Genomic DNA, 16,738 nt, shown 5'->3' on the forward strand with positions numbered 1-16,738 from the left:
CTTCCTAAGCAGAGAAAATTATTCACTCGCTGGGTTTCTCGCTACCTATTGCTTCTTGGGATAACTTCTTTAAATTAATTTAGACTTAAAAGCCTCAGTGCATTTCTGCAGCTGTCCTCGTAACCAGCCAGACTGCTGCCTCGGGGGTTCAGGACATGGCACAGCACACTCCTGGCAGCCAGTGCTGCTGCGCCCTCGCAGAGCCCAGCACAGAGACAGCCTGCTGACTGCTGGAGGTATTCGAGGACATCTGATCCACCCAAATTTGAAAAGTTTAGAAGCAGCACGTCTGTAGGTGTTTCATACTCAACCTGATTGAATCCTGCCCAGTGAGGCACGCCAGCATCACACACGGACCTCTCCTGCTTACGGGGCGGTGAGATCAGCCCAGGCTGTGCAGTGCCCTAACACAAGGCGCTCATGGCAGAAATGCTCATGGTGTAAACAGACATCAGTGTGAAAACTCAGTCTGGCACAATTCTTTATGGCTAAACACTCAATAAACAATTAGGTTTTAAAACTTTAGGTATGTGAAAACACATTAATGTGCCTGCCTGAAGGATTCCAGCGACAGCCGTGAACGCTGTGGACATGATAAAGTCAATCGGTTCAATAAACAAACAAGGCATTGATATATTCCCTCAGGAAACGTCCAGTGGCACGTTATCAGGTTTTGAGTCACACATCCTAAATTCACAGTTGTGCCTGTAAGGATTCATACAGCTACCTGGAACTGCCCTGCAGCAAACCCGACGTTCTTGGGACAGTTGGTCTTAATCACATCCGCGGAGCGGAGGCAGCCCAGAGCCAGCCCTGAGCACAGGCTGCAGTACCAGTAAGCTGAATTTCACAGACACGTTTGCTTAAATTGTTATTTCCAGGCCCTGCTCCGGTGGGAAGCTTGCCTTTGGCTTCCCATAGCAAGCAGCCACCTGTCGGCCAGCGAGGCCTTCTGACCGTGGGCAGGGGGCTGCTGCCACGCACAGCTCTGGTTTCGCCCAGCGCTCTCTGAACCCCCCCCAGCCTCGCTGAGCCAGGAGGGACCCCCCCCCAAGCCCAGCTGCACCACTGCACTGCCTCCCCGGGCCCCAGCCCAGGCCCCGCTGCCAGACGGCAGAGGCAATACAACCACTACTGCTGCTTCCAGCAGCCACAGCGCAAGCTGCACCAGCACAGAGCTTTGGTAAGTATAGCCTCCACCTAATTCTGTGCAGTTCTCACGCACCTCAGAGGAGCATTTCTGTAAGTCATGCACCTGAGGAGTTTTACAGCAGAGCAGCAGCTGTGCAAGGGGCTCCTTCCACCGGTGGTACGAGGCCGGGCATCCCTGCTCCAGGGAAACAAAGTCTGCGTGACCAGAGCCAGCGTACACAGCCCTCGAGCCCCATGTCAGTGCCAACGCAGACTTTTCTCTCCCCAACCATGGAATTTTACCGGGTCTGAACTACCTGCGTGAAATCCAGCCACCATCGCATCAGGACGCAGAACTTAATCCTCCCTTCCCAGCACGTGGAAGAGTTCATGTTTTCCTTGGCAGTTTGGTCTGTTTCAAACACACACATTAGGAAAACCACAGCTGGAGAGAGGTGAAAAGGTGCGCTTTCAGAGCAAATCCATTTTGTGTTCGTAGCGAGTACGAAGTTCATTTCAGCAATGCAAAAACCTGGGCACCCTTCCAGCTTTCAAGAAACTAAAGGCTCAATATGACAAATTTTAGATGTCACCACAGGAAGAGTTTTGTGTTGATGCACAAACAGCCTTGGAAGTCCAGCCCTGGACATGAGTGGTCTCCCTGCTGCCAACACACAGGTCCCCTAACGCAGTCCCCACCACACGCTGCTGTCCCATGGCTTCCATATTCCGAAATCCTGGTTTACCAAAGGCTGAGTAGCCAAATGGCTCCTAACTACATTTCTGAGCAGGAAGAAAATAGCACGCACCTTCCCAGCTGCAGGCGGCCCTGAGGTCAGCTCTAACCCCTTCCAGCAGCTCGCCTCACTGGGACCGCTTCCCAGGGACGGTCGCGTCTCCCTGCAGACGCACGCTCCAGCCTGGGGGAAAGGGGGCAAGGAATTGTGCCCGTGGGTGGAAAAGCATCAGGGCTGGTGGGGAAAACATTGCCCACATGAAAAAACAAACCCACACATCCCATGTGGACAGATGTTAGGCTATACATGCTTCACAGCAAGGAAGGAGGCTGCGTGCACGCAGCCAGAGCCCGATGCCACCCAGCGCCGCCCGAGCCTTTTTTGGTCCTTGCTCAGGGCATACATTAAAAAACAACAAAAGAGCAAAAAGATTTGCGCTCCTTGGGTTAGACGCTGGCTGCTAAAACGCAAGTTTGTCTGAGTTCAGGGCATGGAAAGTTTCTGAATTTAAAAGGAATTAATCTGTTTAACACAGACTGTATTAATTAGGGTTTATTGCAGAACTGTATTCTGTGCTAGAAAAACACCACCACATATTTATCAAATTTTAACCATGATTACTGTGTTTTATTGTTTCATAAACTTTGAAAATGTCATGTCATGATCTATTTCATCTCTGACTTTCCTTGCCATCTAGAAACCATTACATATGCTCCGAGGAGAAGCCGACCCGGCTGCACATGGATGTACTGCAGGATTCTGTTCGCAATGAAAACGATCTGCAAGCGATTCTCATGGAGAGCAATCTTCACAGGCATCCTGTGAAGCCAGAGCTAAATAACAAACAGGGTTTGCAAAAACACACACGTTTTCCCGCAGGCAAAAGAAAAAGGGTGTGGGGGAAACAATTAGTAGGCTAACAGCGATTCCAAGCTAATGGGAACCTGAGATGTCAGCACAGCGCCAGGGACGGCTTGCTGCGATGTCAGACACCAGAGCTCCCTGCGAGGGCCCCTACAGATCTGATGCCCAGCCGTACGAACAGAAAACCCACCACCACCACTCCTCCTGGTCAGTATTTAATGGCACCGGAGGAGAGCTGCACGGCCTGCAGCAGACAAGCCGAGCAGCGCCGCTGGAGCCGCCGTCTCCCTCGCTCCATGTGCCCACAGAGCGGACACGATGAACTCCCACGTGCCAGAACCGCAGCGCCAACCACCACGGGCAGCCTGGCTGTACCACTGGGGGTGTGCAAGCTATTTTCTAATCCCCTTCCTCTCTCCACTGCTACAGCAGCACTGAACTCCCAGCAAGGCTTCTCTGCTCCAGCCCTCACGAGCTCCAGATGCCCTCACCGACAGCCGTGGCTGTGCCTGCAGACCAGTTCTTCCTGCTTTATTCCAGCCCCATGTTCCACGTGGGAATTTCATTTACAGCCCCTCTATTGCCACCCATCCATCTTCCCTGCATTCAATGCCTTCATCAGTTGACATTCTGTAGGATACTGGGAAGATGCACGATTGGGGTTCAAACCCCATTTGGGTGTTCTGGATTTACCAGCCCAGTTACAAGGGCTTGCTGTGTCCTGTCTTCCCTTGATGGTTTTCCAGTCTCCATTGGAACAAGGGCGATATTCAGACAACAAAGGCTCCGTCTGATACAGCCTGCAATTCCCCCAGAGCTATTGAACTGATCTGACACCACATTCGAGACACCGTGCTCCAGGCAATCCGGGTGCAAAAGCCTTGCTTTGGTTAGCCTGATATTAGCATCCCACTGAGCAAGAGGGATGACCATCACCACGCTTCTTTAATCATAGCTGACACTCTATTAACGCTCGGTCTGGGAATTGCGGCAGGCTCCGGAGAAGGCAATTCTTTCCACCCTGCTGCCCGGGCGCTCTGACTGCGTGCGGGAGTTGCAGAGCAGCGGGGCCGAGCCAACACCGTGCCAGGAGGGAAAGGAAGGGACAGAAGGACAGAGCAGCTCCCCTCTGTTCCTACAGCCCTCACCACGTTACTGACAGCCAGTCTTAAAGCTGTGAAAAATAAGAAAATGTGTGGCCAAGCACAATGCAAGCGGAGGCTCCTCCTCTGCCCCTTCCCCCAGCACTCAGGGAGCCCCTGTCCCATAAAGCCTGTGACAGCAGCTGGGCAGGACAATCCGTGAGTTGTATTCAGACTCCATTGTCATCCCCCAGAGCAACGGGATCTACAAGGGAGAGCCCAGGACACGCACACAGAGCCAGGATGCTGCTCTGGGGGAGGGAACAGCCACAGGGGCTCCCCACCACCCCAGGCACGCTCCCGACACGTGGGAGCTCGGGGCTGCGATGCCTCCCCTCGAGGAGCTCGCTTGTTAGAGCGACCAGGCTCAGAAGAATTAAAAATTACATAATTGATCTGACATGCATTCTCTAGATGTTACGCATACTCCCCATCTTTCCTGGCACCAGGGTGGATGCAGAAGGAATTAAGCCCAGTATGATCACCAAGCAGATGGAGAGGCCTGTCCCCTGCAGGAAGGTACCCGGGGATTAGACTCCAGGCAGCAGCACTAAAACCGTAACATCCAGTCCTGAACACCAGGGACCAGGCATCTGCCTCTGGCCACGAAAAGCCAAACAAACACCCAAAACTTCCCTCTCCTTACCCACCAAATCCACCATTTACTTCCCTTCCAGGAAAAAGCGCCACCACCACATCTCCACTCTATTGCAGAGACTTGCAACACTTATCCTGCTTCTTGTAAAGCCTGGAGAGCTCGATATTAGCTGATAAACTTTGAAACAATAGGATTTACAAGTGCAAGAAACACTCCCCCCCCCCCTTTAAAACTTCTCTATTTGAAACAGTTCACTGGGATTTCTGCCAGGATCTGGTGGAAAGTTTTTACATCTGGGATGTACAATTAAAATGTCAAAGCCAGAGATTATTTAGTGTATTAAGAGGAAATCTAAAGAAAAGCCACACATTTTTAAGAGTCAGATTCGTCACTGAATTATGCCAAGACTACCTCCTCATTCAGCGTGAGCCAGTATTTCATATACTATTACCAGGACCCAGCCAGCTTCGAACTCCTTGGTGCTTTGCCCCCTTCCCACCCCAAACTCCTCCCTCCCTCCCCAGCCACCCCACTCACAGCAGTGCCTCGAGCACCCCTCAGCGTGCCAGGCACCATCACCAGCTCCTCTACAGACACAGACCACTTGGTCTCCTGCACTAACAATTAAGGCTCAGGAGGTGATTATGTGCAAACTGCCTGGGTTGCCAGGGTCTGACAGAGGCGGCAGAACACAGCTGCGGTAGGCCCCAACCTGCCTCATCCCCCTCGCTGAAGGCACAGCACCCCAATTCCCCAGCACATCGCCATGATCCAACACACAAAAAAATCACTTCTCCTTGACAGGGCTGTTCAACCCCGTACCTCGTTTCCCTGTACCTTGCCCCAGGCTGCACAAGTAACCGCGAGCAGGTCTGAGCGGAGCCCAGCCCTGGGCAGCAGCGCCCTTACAAGAACTAACGGCTTCACGATTCGATAATGGGAACCGGAGAAAAGGAGGAAATTATTTTGGCAGAAGAGCGCGGAACTGGAAGGTCGAGCTATTTGAAGGGTGGTACCACAACGACAGGGACTGTACAGTTAGACCGCCTGGGGAAATCGGAGATTCGTCTGGGTGAGCTGTTCCCAGAGAGACGCTGCAGCAATTGGACAGATCAACGCGCACACAACCCTAATAAAAGCCTTCAAGTCCCAATAAAAACCTTTCAATCCTAATAAAGACTAAATAGACCTGTTAACGATAACCAGGACCAATTATCAACAACAGCTAGAACCAGGGCTCAGTACAACCCAGGGACTCGAAGTTACGTTCAGCTGGGAGCTGACTTTGAGCCACCACCGGCTCGTTGCACACAAGGGAGCCCCGGGATGAACCCGACGGCACGCAGCTAAGGCGAGAGCGCGGGCCTCTCGGCAGGCTTTGGGGGAGGAGGGCTTGCTGACCACGTCACAGCCCTCGAGCTACTTGCTCAAGAAAGGGCAGGCAGCGCGGCAGAGCATCCACCAAGAGAAGACGAGAGGCTCACACCATAAAGCAGGTTCGCTCTCGTGACGAGTTGGTTTGTCTGCAGCGTTTGAGTTGTAGATTACACCAGCATCCCCCCTCCCGCCCCCCCAAAGCCATGTCTTACCCAATGTCAAAGACATTTACGATAGGGATTTGTGTCCTTTTGTTTTTAATTATTCATTTGCAGCTCCGTTTTGGGAGGGTGGGAAGGGTGGAAAGACCACGAAGGAAATGACATGTCAAGATACATAAACTGGTAAGGAAGACAAGCAAGCCAAGAGGGCTCCTCCAACCAAAAATATCTGCAAACAAACAACTTCAGCTCGCTAGGCACAATTTGAGATGCATTATTTATAGATGAGAGCTGAAGAGTCGCATGTGAACAGAAAATAGAGACTTAAATGATAACACATTAGTGATGTTTATACATCTAGCCCAATCCCTAAATAAGGACCCGGGCAGCGGGACACACAGCTTTGATGTATTTTTACCTAGAGGAGCTGGAAAAAAAAAAAAGCAGATTTCAGCTGCAGCTCCCCAGCTGATTGGAGCTGCGTGAGATGCTTGGCACTGGAAAGCTTCAGTTCAGCCCCAATTTGTACCATTTATGGCTCCAGCCAGCAAATCCATTTGTGCTGCCCAAAAAAAAAAAAAAAACAACCCTCCCTGACTTCAATAAAAAAATTCCATCTATTAAAACGACTGGGAAGGACCCCTTCCTTGCAATAGTCCCCCAGAGGTGTTCAAAACGCGGCCCTCGCATCTTCCCTCCCTGGAAGTGACAGCCCCGACGAGGACTTGGCTGCACAAACCCAACGAAGCAAAACAAACACGTTTCACAGCCCACAGCATTCCTGGCTCCCCTTCAAAACGCTGGCAGCCAGGAGAAGGAAATCAAACCCTCCTTCCCCAGGCTGATCGCAGCCACTTGGTCCCCTCACCTTGCTCCTTCCAGCTTTTGCACTTAAAGCCATCAGATAAAGACAAATTGCCTTCAGCAGGCGATATTAGCCAGAGTCTCAGGTGCTGATGGCTTCACCATCCACAGGCCCTTTCACTCTGTCCTAATTTGAGTGGAAACAGCTTCAACAAACGGCCTCGGTCTGCTGAGAGCCGTGCTTCAGCTGGCCCCACTCCTTAGGCTATTCCCTACTCCTTGGCAAGGGTACAACCCCAAACAGAAGAGATTAATGGCTTCAACCCAGGGCCCCATTTACACCAAGACAGGCTATTGCGGATTTCTACCCGGCACCGGGGTCGGGTCCCAGAGCACTTTGGCACGGAGCACCAGCCGGCTGGCACCGCTCAGCAGCCACCTCCCCGCCCGCCTGGCACAGCCCCAGCTCGTGTTTTATCAGCGCCAGGGAGCTGCAGACTGCACCCCGAGCAGTCACTGCCCGTCACGGAGCACGGCCCCTTCCCAGCTCGGGGTCTGACCCCTGCCCCTTCGCCTTCTGCAGCGCCCATCGCAGGCGACGCTTCCTTCGTCGTAAAGGCTTGTCCTGCCTCAGCACCGACACTCCATGCATTAAAAAAAGAAAATACAGGCAGGAGTGCAGTCACAGAGCTGAGTGGGAAAAGCTGCCGAGCTTGGTTGCTGACTTTTCCCCCTTGCAGAGGAAGCCTTTTCACCTCTAGGAGCCACCTTCCTGCAATAAGGACCGCCCCACCCACCAGTTTTGTACAAATCCCCTCTTGCTGTGTTTCTCCAGGAGCCATCTCAGCGAGGTTTCCCAAACTCCCCAACCACGTCCTTGCAGACAGACCAGCCAGGCCACCCGCCGTGGCTTGCAGCCCCCCTGAACCCGCTCGCTCAGGAGCCTGGGGAGCACACACCAGTTTACCAGAGTAAAAGCAGCGCTTCACACGAGCGGAGCATTAGCAAGGTTAACAGCCGGGAAGGTAGAGACCCCCCAGAAGCATCTTGGGGCTTAACATCTTGGAGTTGGGCCACTTCACCCTTCCCCAAGGGACTTCTCCTTAAGGTGCACGTTTGTTAGGTGCTTCTTGCACCCGCTGGTACAGCACAGCCTGCAGCAGGCATATCGGGAGCTCCACAGAGGAGGAATGGAAACAGCCTTCAAAAACAGCACACTCAGGCACTCAGTCCAACCAACAGACCCCTGGGGCAGCACACCACCCCCTGCAGCAAGAACAGGGCTCACAGCACCTTCCTCCAGCAGCAGGAACACAAAGGACCTCCCAGGCCAGCACCCAGGCAGGCTGCTGCCACAGCTACCCACAGGCCAGACCTTCCATGAGCCCAACCACACACAGGTAGACACACACACACACTTCTGCTTTCCTTCCTGCTTGCAACAAACTCATTGCAACTCCAGTACATCTCAATCCCCCACCTCATCTTTTAAAAGGGGCAGAGGGAATCCAGCTACTTTCAAGCATTTAACTCCCATCCCCAGCAAACATTAACACACTTACAGATCCCCACCTTGCCAAGAAACAAAAAATAGTTAAACACCACAAGACTCACCACAGAGCCACATCCTGACCTCCTGGAGACCTCTGAACCCAAGCCCCATCTGAGCCATCAATGAAAAGCCCCAGGAGAGCTCAGGGGTGAACGTGAGACCTCTCAGTACCACAGCCAGCTCGGGCTTTGCAAGAAGGGGAGGGAGAGGCCCTCAAATACACCTGGGCTGGGGGTGGTTCATGGGGAGCAGCAGCTGTACGCAGTTAGTGGTAGACGCAGGTGAAGCCCTGCTTGTCAATGCCCCACACGGGGCAGCGGTGCTCCCCTCTGAAGGAGGGGGGGAGCGGCTCTGCTGCTTTTCCACCCCCTTCCCTGAGACATTCAGGGGAAGCAGAGACGCTCCTCGCATCCCTCCTGGGAAGGGAGGCAGCAGCAGTGGGGTCACTCCTGGGGACAGAGGGGGTGTGGAGGGGTGTGCGAGGGAGGGACCAGGCCATACAGGACCAGCATTGTGATGCGTGAGCGAGGCAGGGGCGTCTTCACCAGTCCCTCCCGTGTCACAGCCCCGCTGCCTCCCCGGCTGGGGTCGGCCCTGCTCTTCTCTTCGCTGTGGAAAGGATCCGGAGCTATACAGCTGAGACAAGAAATTCTTCTTAAAATGTGCATTTGGACTTTTAAAAATGGCATTAAGAGCTTCAGCATGAATAGGTTTGAAAGTCTAGCACGTGGTTCTGATTATTTTGCCCTGACAAGGATGCTGGGAGGCGTTCAGAGGTCCAGCACTCCCCACTGGGGCTGCCAGCACATCAGGCTGCAGGGCAGCAGCGAAAGAATAAAACGCTCCTTCACGTGACGATGCTTGGAAAGGGGATTTTGGATCCCAAATGACACAGCTTCAATGCGTGTGTTTCCCTCCCTGAGCGCATGCAGTTTTACACCCAGGGAAAAGCAAACATTTTCAACATTTGGTGGCAAAGGCCAAACTCCTTGGGGAACCAGTGCCAGGTTTGACGTTGCTGGCTCAATTCAGTTACTCTGCGTGGGATTTCTGCCAGAGGCACTGAGCTCGCTGTGTAAAGAGGCTGAAATTCAGGGTAACAAGGGCACGTAGACATGCGGCCGTGACACAGCCATAGCGAATCCCCAACGACAGCAGTCAAGGCTTCCAAAATGAGGTATCAAATCATTTTTAAAGCAACACAGACCAACAAAACTGTTGTGTTCAAACCACACCTAATTACCAGCTCCAACCAAGTCAGGATGGAGCCTACCAGAATCACCCGTTCCCCACAACGATATTCCCCTGGGATGAGCTCTTGGCACAAAATCACCTAGTGGGGCCTATCTGGAGCAAAGAGGAGATAAAATCTGCAAAAAACAGAACAAAACCCGGTAAAAGAAGATGGCATTTATTCACCAAGGAGAAGGAATGTGTTTATCTTTCCCTGCTCTTCTGTTTTCATTGCATTTTGTTTTGCCCGCTTAACATTAACAAGCACTAATGAGTATATATATACACACGGAATTATATATGTAATGGTGGATATATATTTATATACACACATATATAGGTAAAGTTATAAAAAAAAAAGGCCTTCTTCCGTATGAACACCATCCATGGACAGGATGGAGACTGGGTCCTTCCAACTTCAGATCCCCTCATTAACTCAAAAAAGTGGGTTCTGGTTTTTTTTTCCATGCTAACCCCCAAGTGCCTACTTTAACAAAACGCAGTCTCCCCTCCTCTTTTTTTTTTTTTTTCCTTGCGTACAAGCGGAGAAGCCTGGCTTTTATCAAAGGCCTGAATGTGTCTTTGTGTCGCTGCAACCGAGGGGAGCCAAACCAGGGGGGTGATTGTGCCGCTGCTCCTCCAGATACTACGAACCTCGCGTGTCTGATTGTCTCCAGCGCAGCCGTCTGCTGCCAGCACCGGGGCACGGCAGCGCCTGGGGACGCTGTGAGCATCGATGCACTCTGACCTCACGTCTGTGTGAAGAAACTGTTTAAGGACTGTGAATCTTTTCACTTGGAAAATGAAATAGAGTTCCTTAAGGTCTGGCTTAATTCACATTAAAGCAACTCCCCAGCAGCTAAAATGCAATGCTTTTACCCTTAATGTCAAAGTGGGCTGCGTGAACTCCCAAGCTGGACCTGAACATTTCTTCTTGCGGAACCTATCCGCATCTTTGGAATTAAAATAAGACTTGTATACAGCCCTGGTCTACAAAATGGAGAGCTCAAAAACAAAAGCAAACTAAACAAAAATCAAACAAACAAAACAACACAACAACAAAAAAGCCACAAAGAAATAAAGAAACTGCAGGAGAAAAGACAAGCACATGCAGCTGCTGGCCAGGGCCAGGGCTCCTCTGCCCCCACACCACGTTCCAGCACAGGATCAACGCGTGCCTGGGAGGAGGGCAGGGGCAGAGCCACGAGCAGCAGTCACCCCATTCCTGAGTCAAGCCTGCAGGACTGAGCTGGAAAAGCCGTGTTTGAGGATGCAAAGTTTAGGAAGAAAACGTTAAAGAACCAAATGAACACAAGGCATCCATGGCACGGAACTGCCGTGGATCTCAGCACCACTGCCCGCACCACCAGCGCGTTGCCCACTTCCACCAGCACATCTCAGATCTGATGACCTTCCAAAAACAAACCAACACAAACCAAACCGCAATGGTTGTTCTCAGACAAGCTAACACCAGCTGCCAGTAGGCAAAAATCAGGCTCTCTCTCGAAAAATGGCACAAGAATTCCCTACAGCTCTCTATCAAGACCTGTTATAGCAACCAGCCATGCCCTCAAGTCCCGCTGGTATTGTGCTTTAGTCTCTTGACAGGGACTCTGCACAACACAGTTGAGCATATTTGCATGTTTGCACGGCAGGGACCCGGCAGCATCGTTATTTGCTTGGAGTTATTGCCAAAGCTTCCCAAAACACGAGGCAGACCATATCAATACCAACTGTTCTCATCTTCCAGACAGATCTGCTGGGGGAAAAAAAAAAAAAGGAAAGAAAAAGAAAAATCTGTTCAACATCTCGCCCAAGCGCTTCAATCTCTCTTAGCAGCGAAGCAGCACAAACCCGCCTGCTCCTTCCACGCCGCGTGCCTCGCGCTGGAGTAGCACGAACAGGGGCTGCTCAGAGACAGCACCAAACAGGGAGAAAACCCAGACAAAGTCAAGCCAGAAAGAAACATTTCCAGATGTACGGTACTGATAGACCTCGTCTGCACTGCTCTTTTTTTTTTTAGAAGTCTGACCACAAGCGTACAGATGGCTGGGAACTCCACTGAACCTATTCAATTCCTCTCTGTAAACACTTCCCTCTCCATGTCGTACTCGCTGGGAAAACGCCCAAGAGCCTGGGGCACCCGGGGTACAAACGTAGGTGGCAGCACGGCCTTAGGAGGCCCACCCGGGGCCACGAGGCTCCATGAGCAGCTCGCGCGGCTGAGGAGCACGGCTGTGCCACGGGAAGGCCAGAAGCAAAGGGAGAAACATGGGATTTCTTGCAAGTGCACAAGAAATATTGCACATGGGTCTGGAGCCAAGTCCACCCCAGGAGCTGTCTTGGCATAAACGGTCCCAGGCAGACAACGCACGCCAGCGGGAGCCTTCTGGGGAGCTAGGCGGGGTTTGGGGAGGTGCCACTCATGAGCAGTTAAAGGCTGAGAGCTGCCAGCCTGAGCCTCTCCGTACCATCGGGGTCAGGGGCTGGGCAGCCACCAGCACCGCCGGTGTCATCGCTGCGACGTCCCTCCCACGAGGCAGAGAGGGCCCGCGGTGTCCCCAGCACCCCCTCACGCACACGATGGGCCTCGCTGCTTTGTGCCCCGTGCCCACCTTCTGGCTTGGGGGATCTCACCGGGGGCAGCTCAGGGGGTAACAAGTAACTTGTGTTACACGGCCTTCCCTAGGTACGGATTGGCTCCTCTGGGCATCCACGTCCTGTCACGATTGCAGGCATTTTGTGAAACTAAACCATGAAGACAAATGTAGTTCAGCAGAAGCCAAGCTCTCTTAACATCTTAAATAAATAAATAGTCCAGATTTAAAGTGTGCCAGAAACACGAAGTAAATACAACCAATGCGGCCCTAAATCTCTACCCCAAGTGAGATTCCATATGGCCACAGAAAGTCCTAAAAGATGAATATGAGGTCTTTCACCAGTACCTCCCCCGTTCCAATTTGTAGAGCAAGGTGGGCTTCTGGCATCAAATTAACATTGAAAACGGTGACGGGATCTAAGCCCCCTCCATGGGTCCTGTAGCTGCACTCCAATCCATCCCACACGCGCAGTTCTTTCTCCTCGCCCCACTATGTCACTATAAAAAGAGCGAACGAGCGCATGCTGGGTGGGCAGGGGGGAGATGCTGGACCCCACAGCACTGCCCCCTTGGTTTTCAGCAGCTCCCACTCGTACCAGAGGCTGGGAGCTCAATCCATCTGCCGTGGGGGTGAAACCGAAGAAGCACTGTGCTTGCGCAGGCTGCCGAGCCCTGGTGTCCGGGGGTATCTCAGCACCGGCAGCTCTCCTGCCACAGGATAAAACAAAGACTGACGGGGACAAACACAGAGCAGGTGGAGGTTTAATTAGGTCACTAAGCCATGTGATTGCAACCTGCAAAGCCGCATTAACGCAAGTGCTCGCGCCCACCACGCTTGGCCTTGGGGTGGAAAGCACAGCCCGAGGAGACAATCGACTCCCCCGGGGCTGGATGCTGCGTACGTTGTGGGATTGCTACGGGGTCACAGCTGGGAAATGATGAGAATTGTTGCCTCTTGGGTCCGATTTAGAAAAGCAGAAAGAAATCCATCCTTTTCGCTGTCTAGGCTATCACGGCAAGACAGGTGCAAATAAAAAAAGATCAGCAACTGAATCCGCCTCGTGCTGCTTCTCCATGCAGCGTGCCACCACGAGGACCTGTCACTCAGACCAGCACGCCCCGTGCACACGCGGGGCGAGATCGTTTCAGTGGTGGGCTCCTGCACGGCCCAGCACCAACCCGAGCCGCCTCCAGCCACCCGTCCTGGCACCCCAGGGCCGGGGGACCAGAGGGACACCACTGCAGCAGCACTGCCTCCAACCTCCTCACAACCACGGGCGGACAAACCTGCAGCCAAATCACCCGCGCTGGCCACATCTAAAGCAGCTCCTCAGTGGAGGAGCTCAGCTTCGTGTGAAACGGAGGAGCGGGAGCCCCCGTCCCAGGCTGCGGGAGGGCTGCCACCCTCTTACCACCTCTGTGCTCAAACCTGCTGCTGTCACACTGCCTTCCCGCGGAGCGAGGCCCGTGGGTCCACGAGCAGATAGTTACTAACTTCACTGCTGATCTGAGATACCCGCAATAAAGGTAAACCCTGCTCGGTGCCAAGGATTAAGGAGGACGCACCGAGCTCAGCAGCTACTCAAGACTCTGACAAAAATATGATTTTCACGCTGTAAAATTCCCATGCGCTTTGATTAATGCGGCTTCTGTTACGAAACCCTTTGGCAAAAGAAAATCCTGCCTCATTGCTCCACACTGCTGGCATCACTCGAGCCGGCTTCCCAAGAGTCTCATCACTGAAAGCAAAAGGACGGGACGGTCGTAAACCAGGCGGGTTCTCCGATGGGTGTCGCCGGATGCAGCGCAGACGAGCAGCCCCAGTACCCCAGGGTCTGTTTCTCATACCAGGAGGAGCTGGGGTGGGAGCATTCAGATGGAGACCTGCCGCCGCTGATTTAGGGACGAAAGGAGGCTGCTCTGCAGAATCAGAAATGCAATCAGGAGGGAGCACAACCATCAAACCAAGCGTGGCAGAGCAAAAGCTGAACAGAAATTCAGCCGCGTTTCTATCTCGGTTATAAAAATGTTTCATGATCTAACCATAGTTTTTTCCAAACTTTTTGGAGGTGTGATCCACCCTGAGTCTTTGCCTCCAGTGACTACAAAGAGTTACTAGAATTTATTCGTCATATTTACCAGTTTTCCCCTTTAACCTCTTTGCATCTTCCAAGCGAAAAGAAGACAGAAGTTCCCCGAACTCTGTGTTCTGCATCTGAAATAATACCTGGAGTTTCGGTGTGGTCCCAGCCGGCATGATCAATGCTGGGCTCGTGTTTTGGGCTGGTAGCAGAGAGAAGCGCAGTGACCCAGGCATGGGGCTGGTGTTTGGATTCACAGCCATGTCCACGTAAAGCAGGCAAGCAGCCCTCCTCAGCGAGCAACTGTTGCCACTTAATTACTTGGCTAAAATCCTCCACGGACTCTCAGCTGTAGCCAGCTTTGGGTCTCTCTCACCACGTCACAATCCTCCCTCCCCAAAGGATGGTCAAAGGATGAGCAGATTTGGTGACACGAAGGCTTGCTACTTAGGTGCTGGAGTTCAGAGGAATACTTCCCTTTTAGGAAACTCTGACAAGAACTGAAATGGACTCACTTGCCCAGAAATCTGTAGAACAGTCCAAAAGCTACTGATAGATTTATTTCCTTGGGGTTAATTCCCCAGGACCCAACAGGCCTTTATCAGAGGGACAGGAGAGCTGAAGATACATCTGGAGTCTTTAAACTGCACTGCACCTACTGCCCCTGCAGCCCTAAAAAGAAAAACAAACGACCGCATCTTAGAGCAGTAAAACAGAACCAAGCAAGCTGCGCCGTGGTAAGGGCAACATTTCTGCTCCCACAATGGCAGAACAGGAAACACGCCGCCTTTGTGGGTTGTGCAGGGCTTCTCGGGTGGGAAGGGCAGAGGCTGGTGGGGCAGATGGGGCTGAAACAAAGCCCACCCACTGGAGGGAGAGGAGATGCAGCAGTCGTACAGCTCCTCCGCTCTGCTTTGATCTTTGGTGGCTGTTATCTGCATGCCCCCAGCCACCCGTGCAGGTGACTGTGCTTACAGTGCAGCGTGCATTTATGCAAAGTAAGTCATGAAACATCAGCCTGGAGCTCCTCGGTGCCAATAAAATACGGCACCTCTCACTGCAGGAGTACAACAAAGGTAGCTGACTGTCCAAAAATGATTTCTGTGTCAAAATTTGCTTCTATCAACAGTGCATGAAAGATAAGATCAACTGAAAGCACGCTGGGTTTGAAACACGCTCCCATCCCCACACAAACAGGATGGATGGAAAACAGCAGCGCTGCCGACTCGATGGGGCAGCACCAGGACAGAGCAGGTACCGCGCCAAGCGCAGGCTGCTTTCCGTAATCAGTTCTGCAAAGCCAAATCGGTGCCCACACGGGTGACATTCTGCCATCATTCGATCAAGAAGGAGAAGGAAACCAAGTGGCAGCAGATGGAGAACTCCCAGGTGAGGCTGTCCACGAGCGTCGAACCAACCTGCTTCAGCGCCTCCTCTCCGGACAGGCAGCGCTGGAGGGGCTGGCAGCAAAAAATATCTGTGCCTAGATAAATGACTTCATATGTCGAGACAAAGATAAAGTTACACAGAGCCTCTCGCAGAGGATATGGTCATCGGGTTTATTTTTGTAGCTTTCATTACACTCAAAATAACTTTGGCAGACTTAGAAAAAATAAATTTTCAAAGCCTTCTCCCATTGATGTCACCATTTTTAATTAATTTTTGCTGAAGTGGTCTGAAAACAAATGCTGCTGTGAGAGGGCCAATTCCTGGTGTACCGCTCCGGGCCCCAGCGCTCAAACGCCGCGGTTGCACCAAACGGCACCAGATGAAACACCGCCGCAGTCGCGCTGGGAGATGGCTGCAGCCCATCAGCCTGTGCCAGGGCTTCTGTGAGAGCCAGCGAGGAGGCCAGACTGCCTTTTAACTGGTGTCTCTGACTCCGTGACAGAGGCGCTGCCAGCTCTGGGAATAATGCTGGTACCACGCTATTTCCTTTCTCGGAAAGTCCCGGCCTCATCCAGCATTTAATGTCACCTCGGGAGGGCACTGCACGTCGCTGCTGGCTGACACGGCGCCTGATCTGGGAGGGTATTGTTCCGATGGGTTCCGAGAGGGGAGGACAACCTTTCCCCTGCGCACTGGCGAGGTGGGGACCTCAGGTTTGAGAGCAGCCCTCGAGCTCCCACATTCATCCCGCCCTCCCCTGCACGGCTGGCTGACACCTGCATCTCCCTCCGGCAGCACAACACCCTCAGAAAGGGCACGGAGCGGTGGCAGGAGCGGTGTTTGCAGTGGAGAAAAGCAAGCCAGCATCAGCAGAAGCGTGCCTGACGCTGCCATGCCATACCAGGCGGCTGCTGCAGTGCCAGCAGACCTCTCCAGACACACAGCAGCGAGTAAATCACTCACAAATCTACTTTCAAGAGGGACTTTGGGCCTCTTCCCCCTTGCAAGCTGGCTCCCGGCAGAACACAGCACACGCACTAGCTGTACGCCTGGAAGGAGACGCCAGACCA

At 52.7% G+C, this 16,738-nt stretch overlaps 1 protein-coding gene across 6 annotated transcripts in view; it reads right to left on the reverse strand.

Moving 5' to 3' along the window:
- COL23A1 (collagen type XXIII alpha 1 chain) overlaps positions 1 to 16,738 on the reverse strand; it is a 173,307-nt gene that overhangs the window by 146,710 nt on the left and 9,859 nt on the right. Inside the window, exon 1 of one of the 6 annotated variants that reach the window (XM_083798347.1) lies at positions 8,429 to 14,873. The exons of the other annotated variants lie outside the window; for them this stretch is intronic. Within the exon in view, the coding sequence (XP_083654473.1) occupies positions 8,429 to 8,486 (58 nt within the window). The 5' untranslated portion in view covers positions 8,487 to 14,873. Of the gene's footprint in view, positions 1 to 8,428; positions 14,874 to 16,738 lie in introns of those variants that run through there. 6 annotated transcript variants of the gene reach the window in all.

The sequence above is a fragment of the Anser anser genome, assembly GCF_964211835.1.
Source record: "Anser anser genome assembly, chromosome: 14".
In the NCBI taxonomy this organism is placed as follows: Eukaryota; Metazoa; Chordata; class Aves; order Anseriformes; family Anatidae; genus Anser; species Anser anser.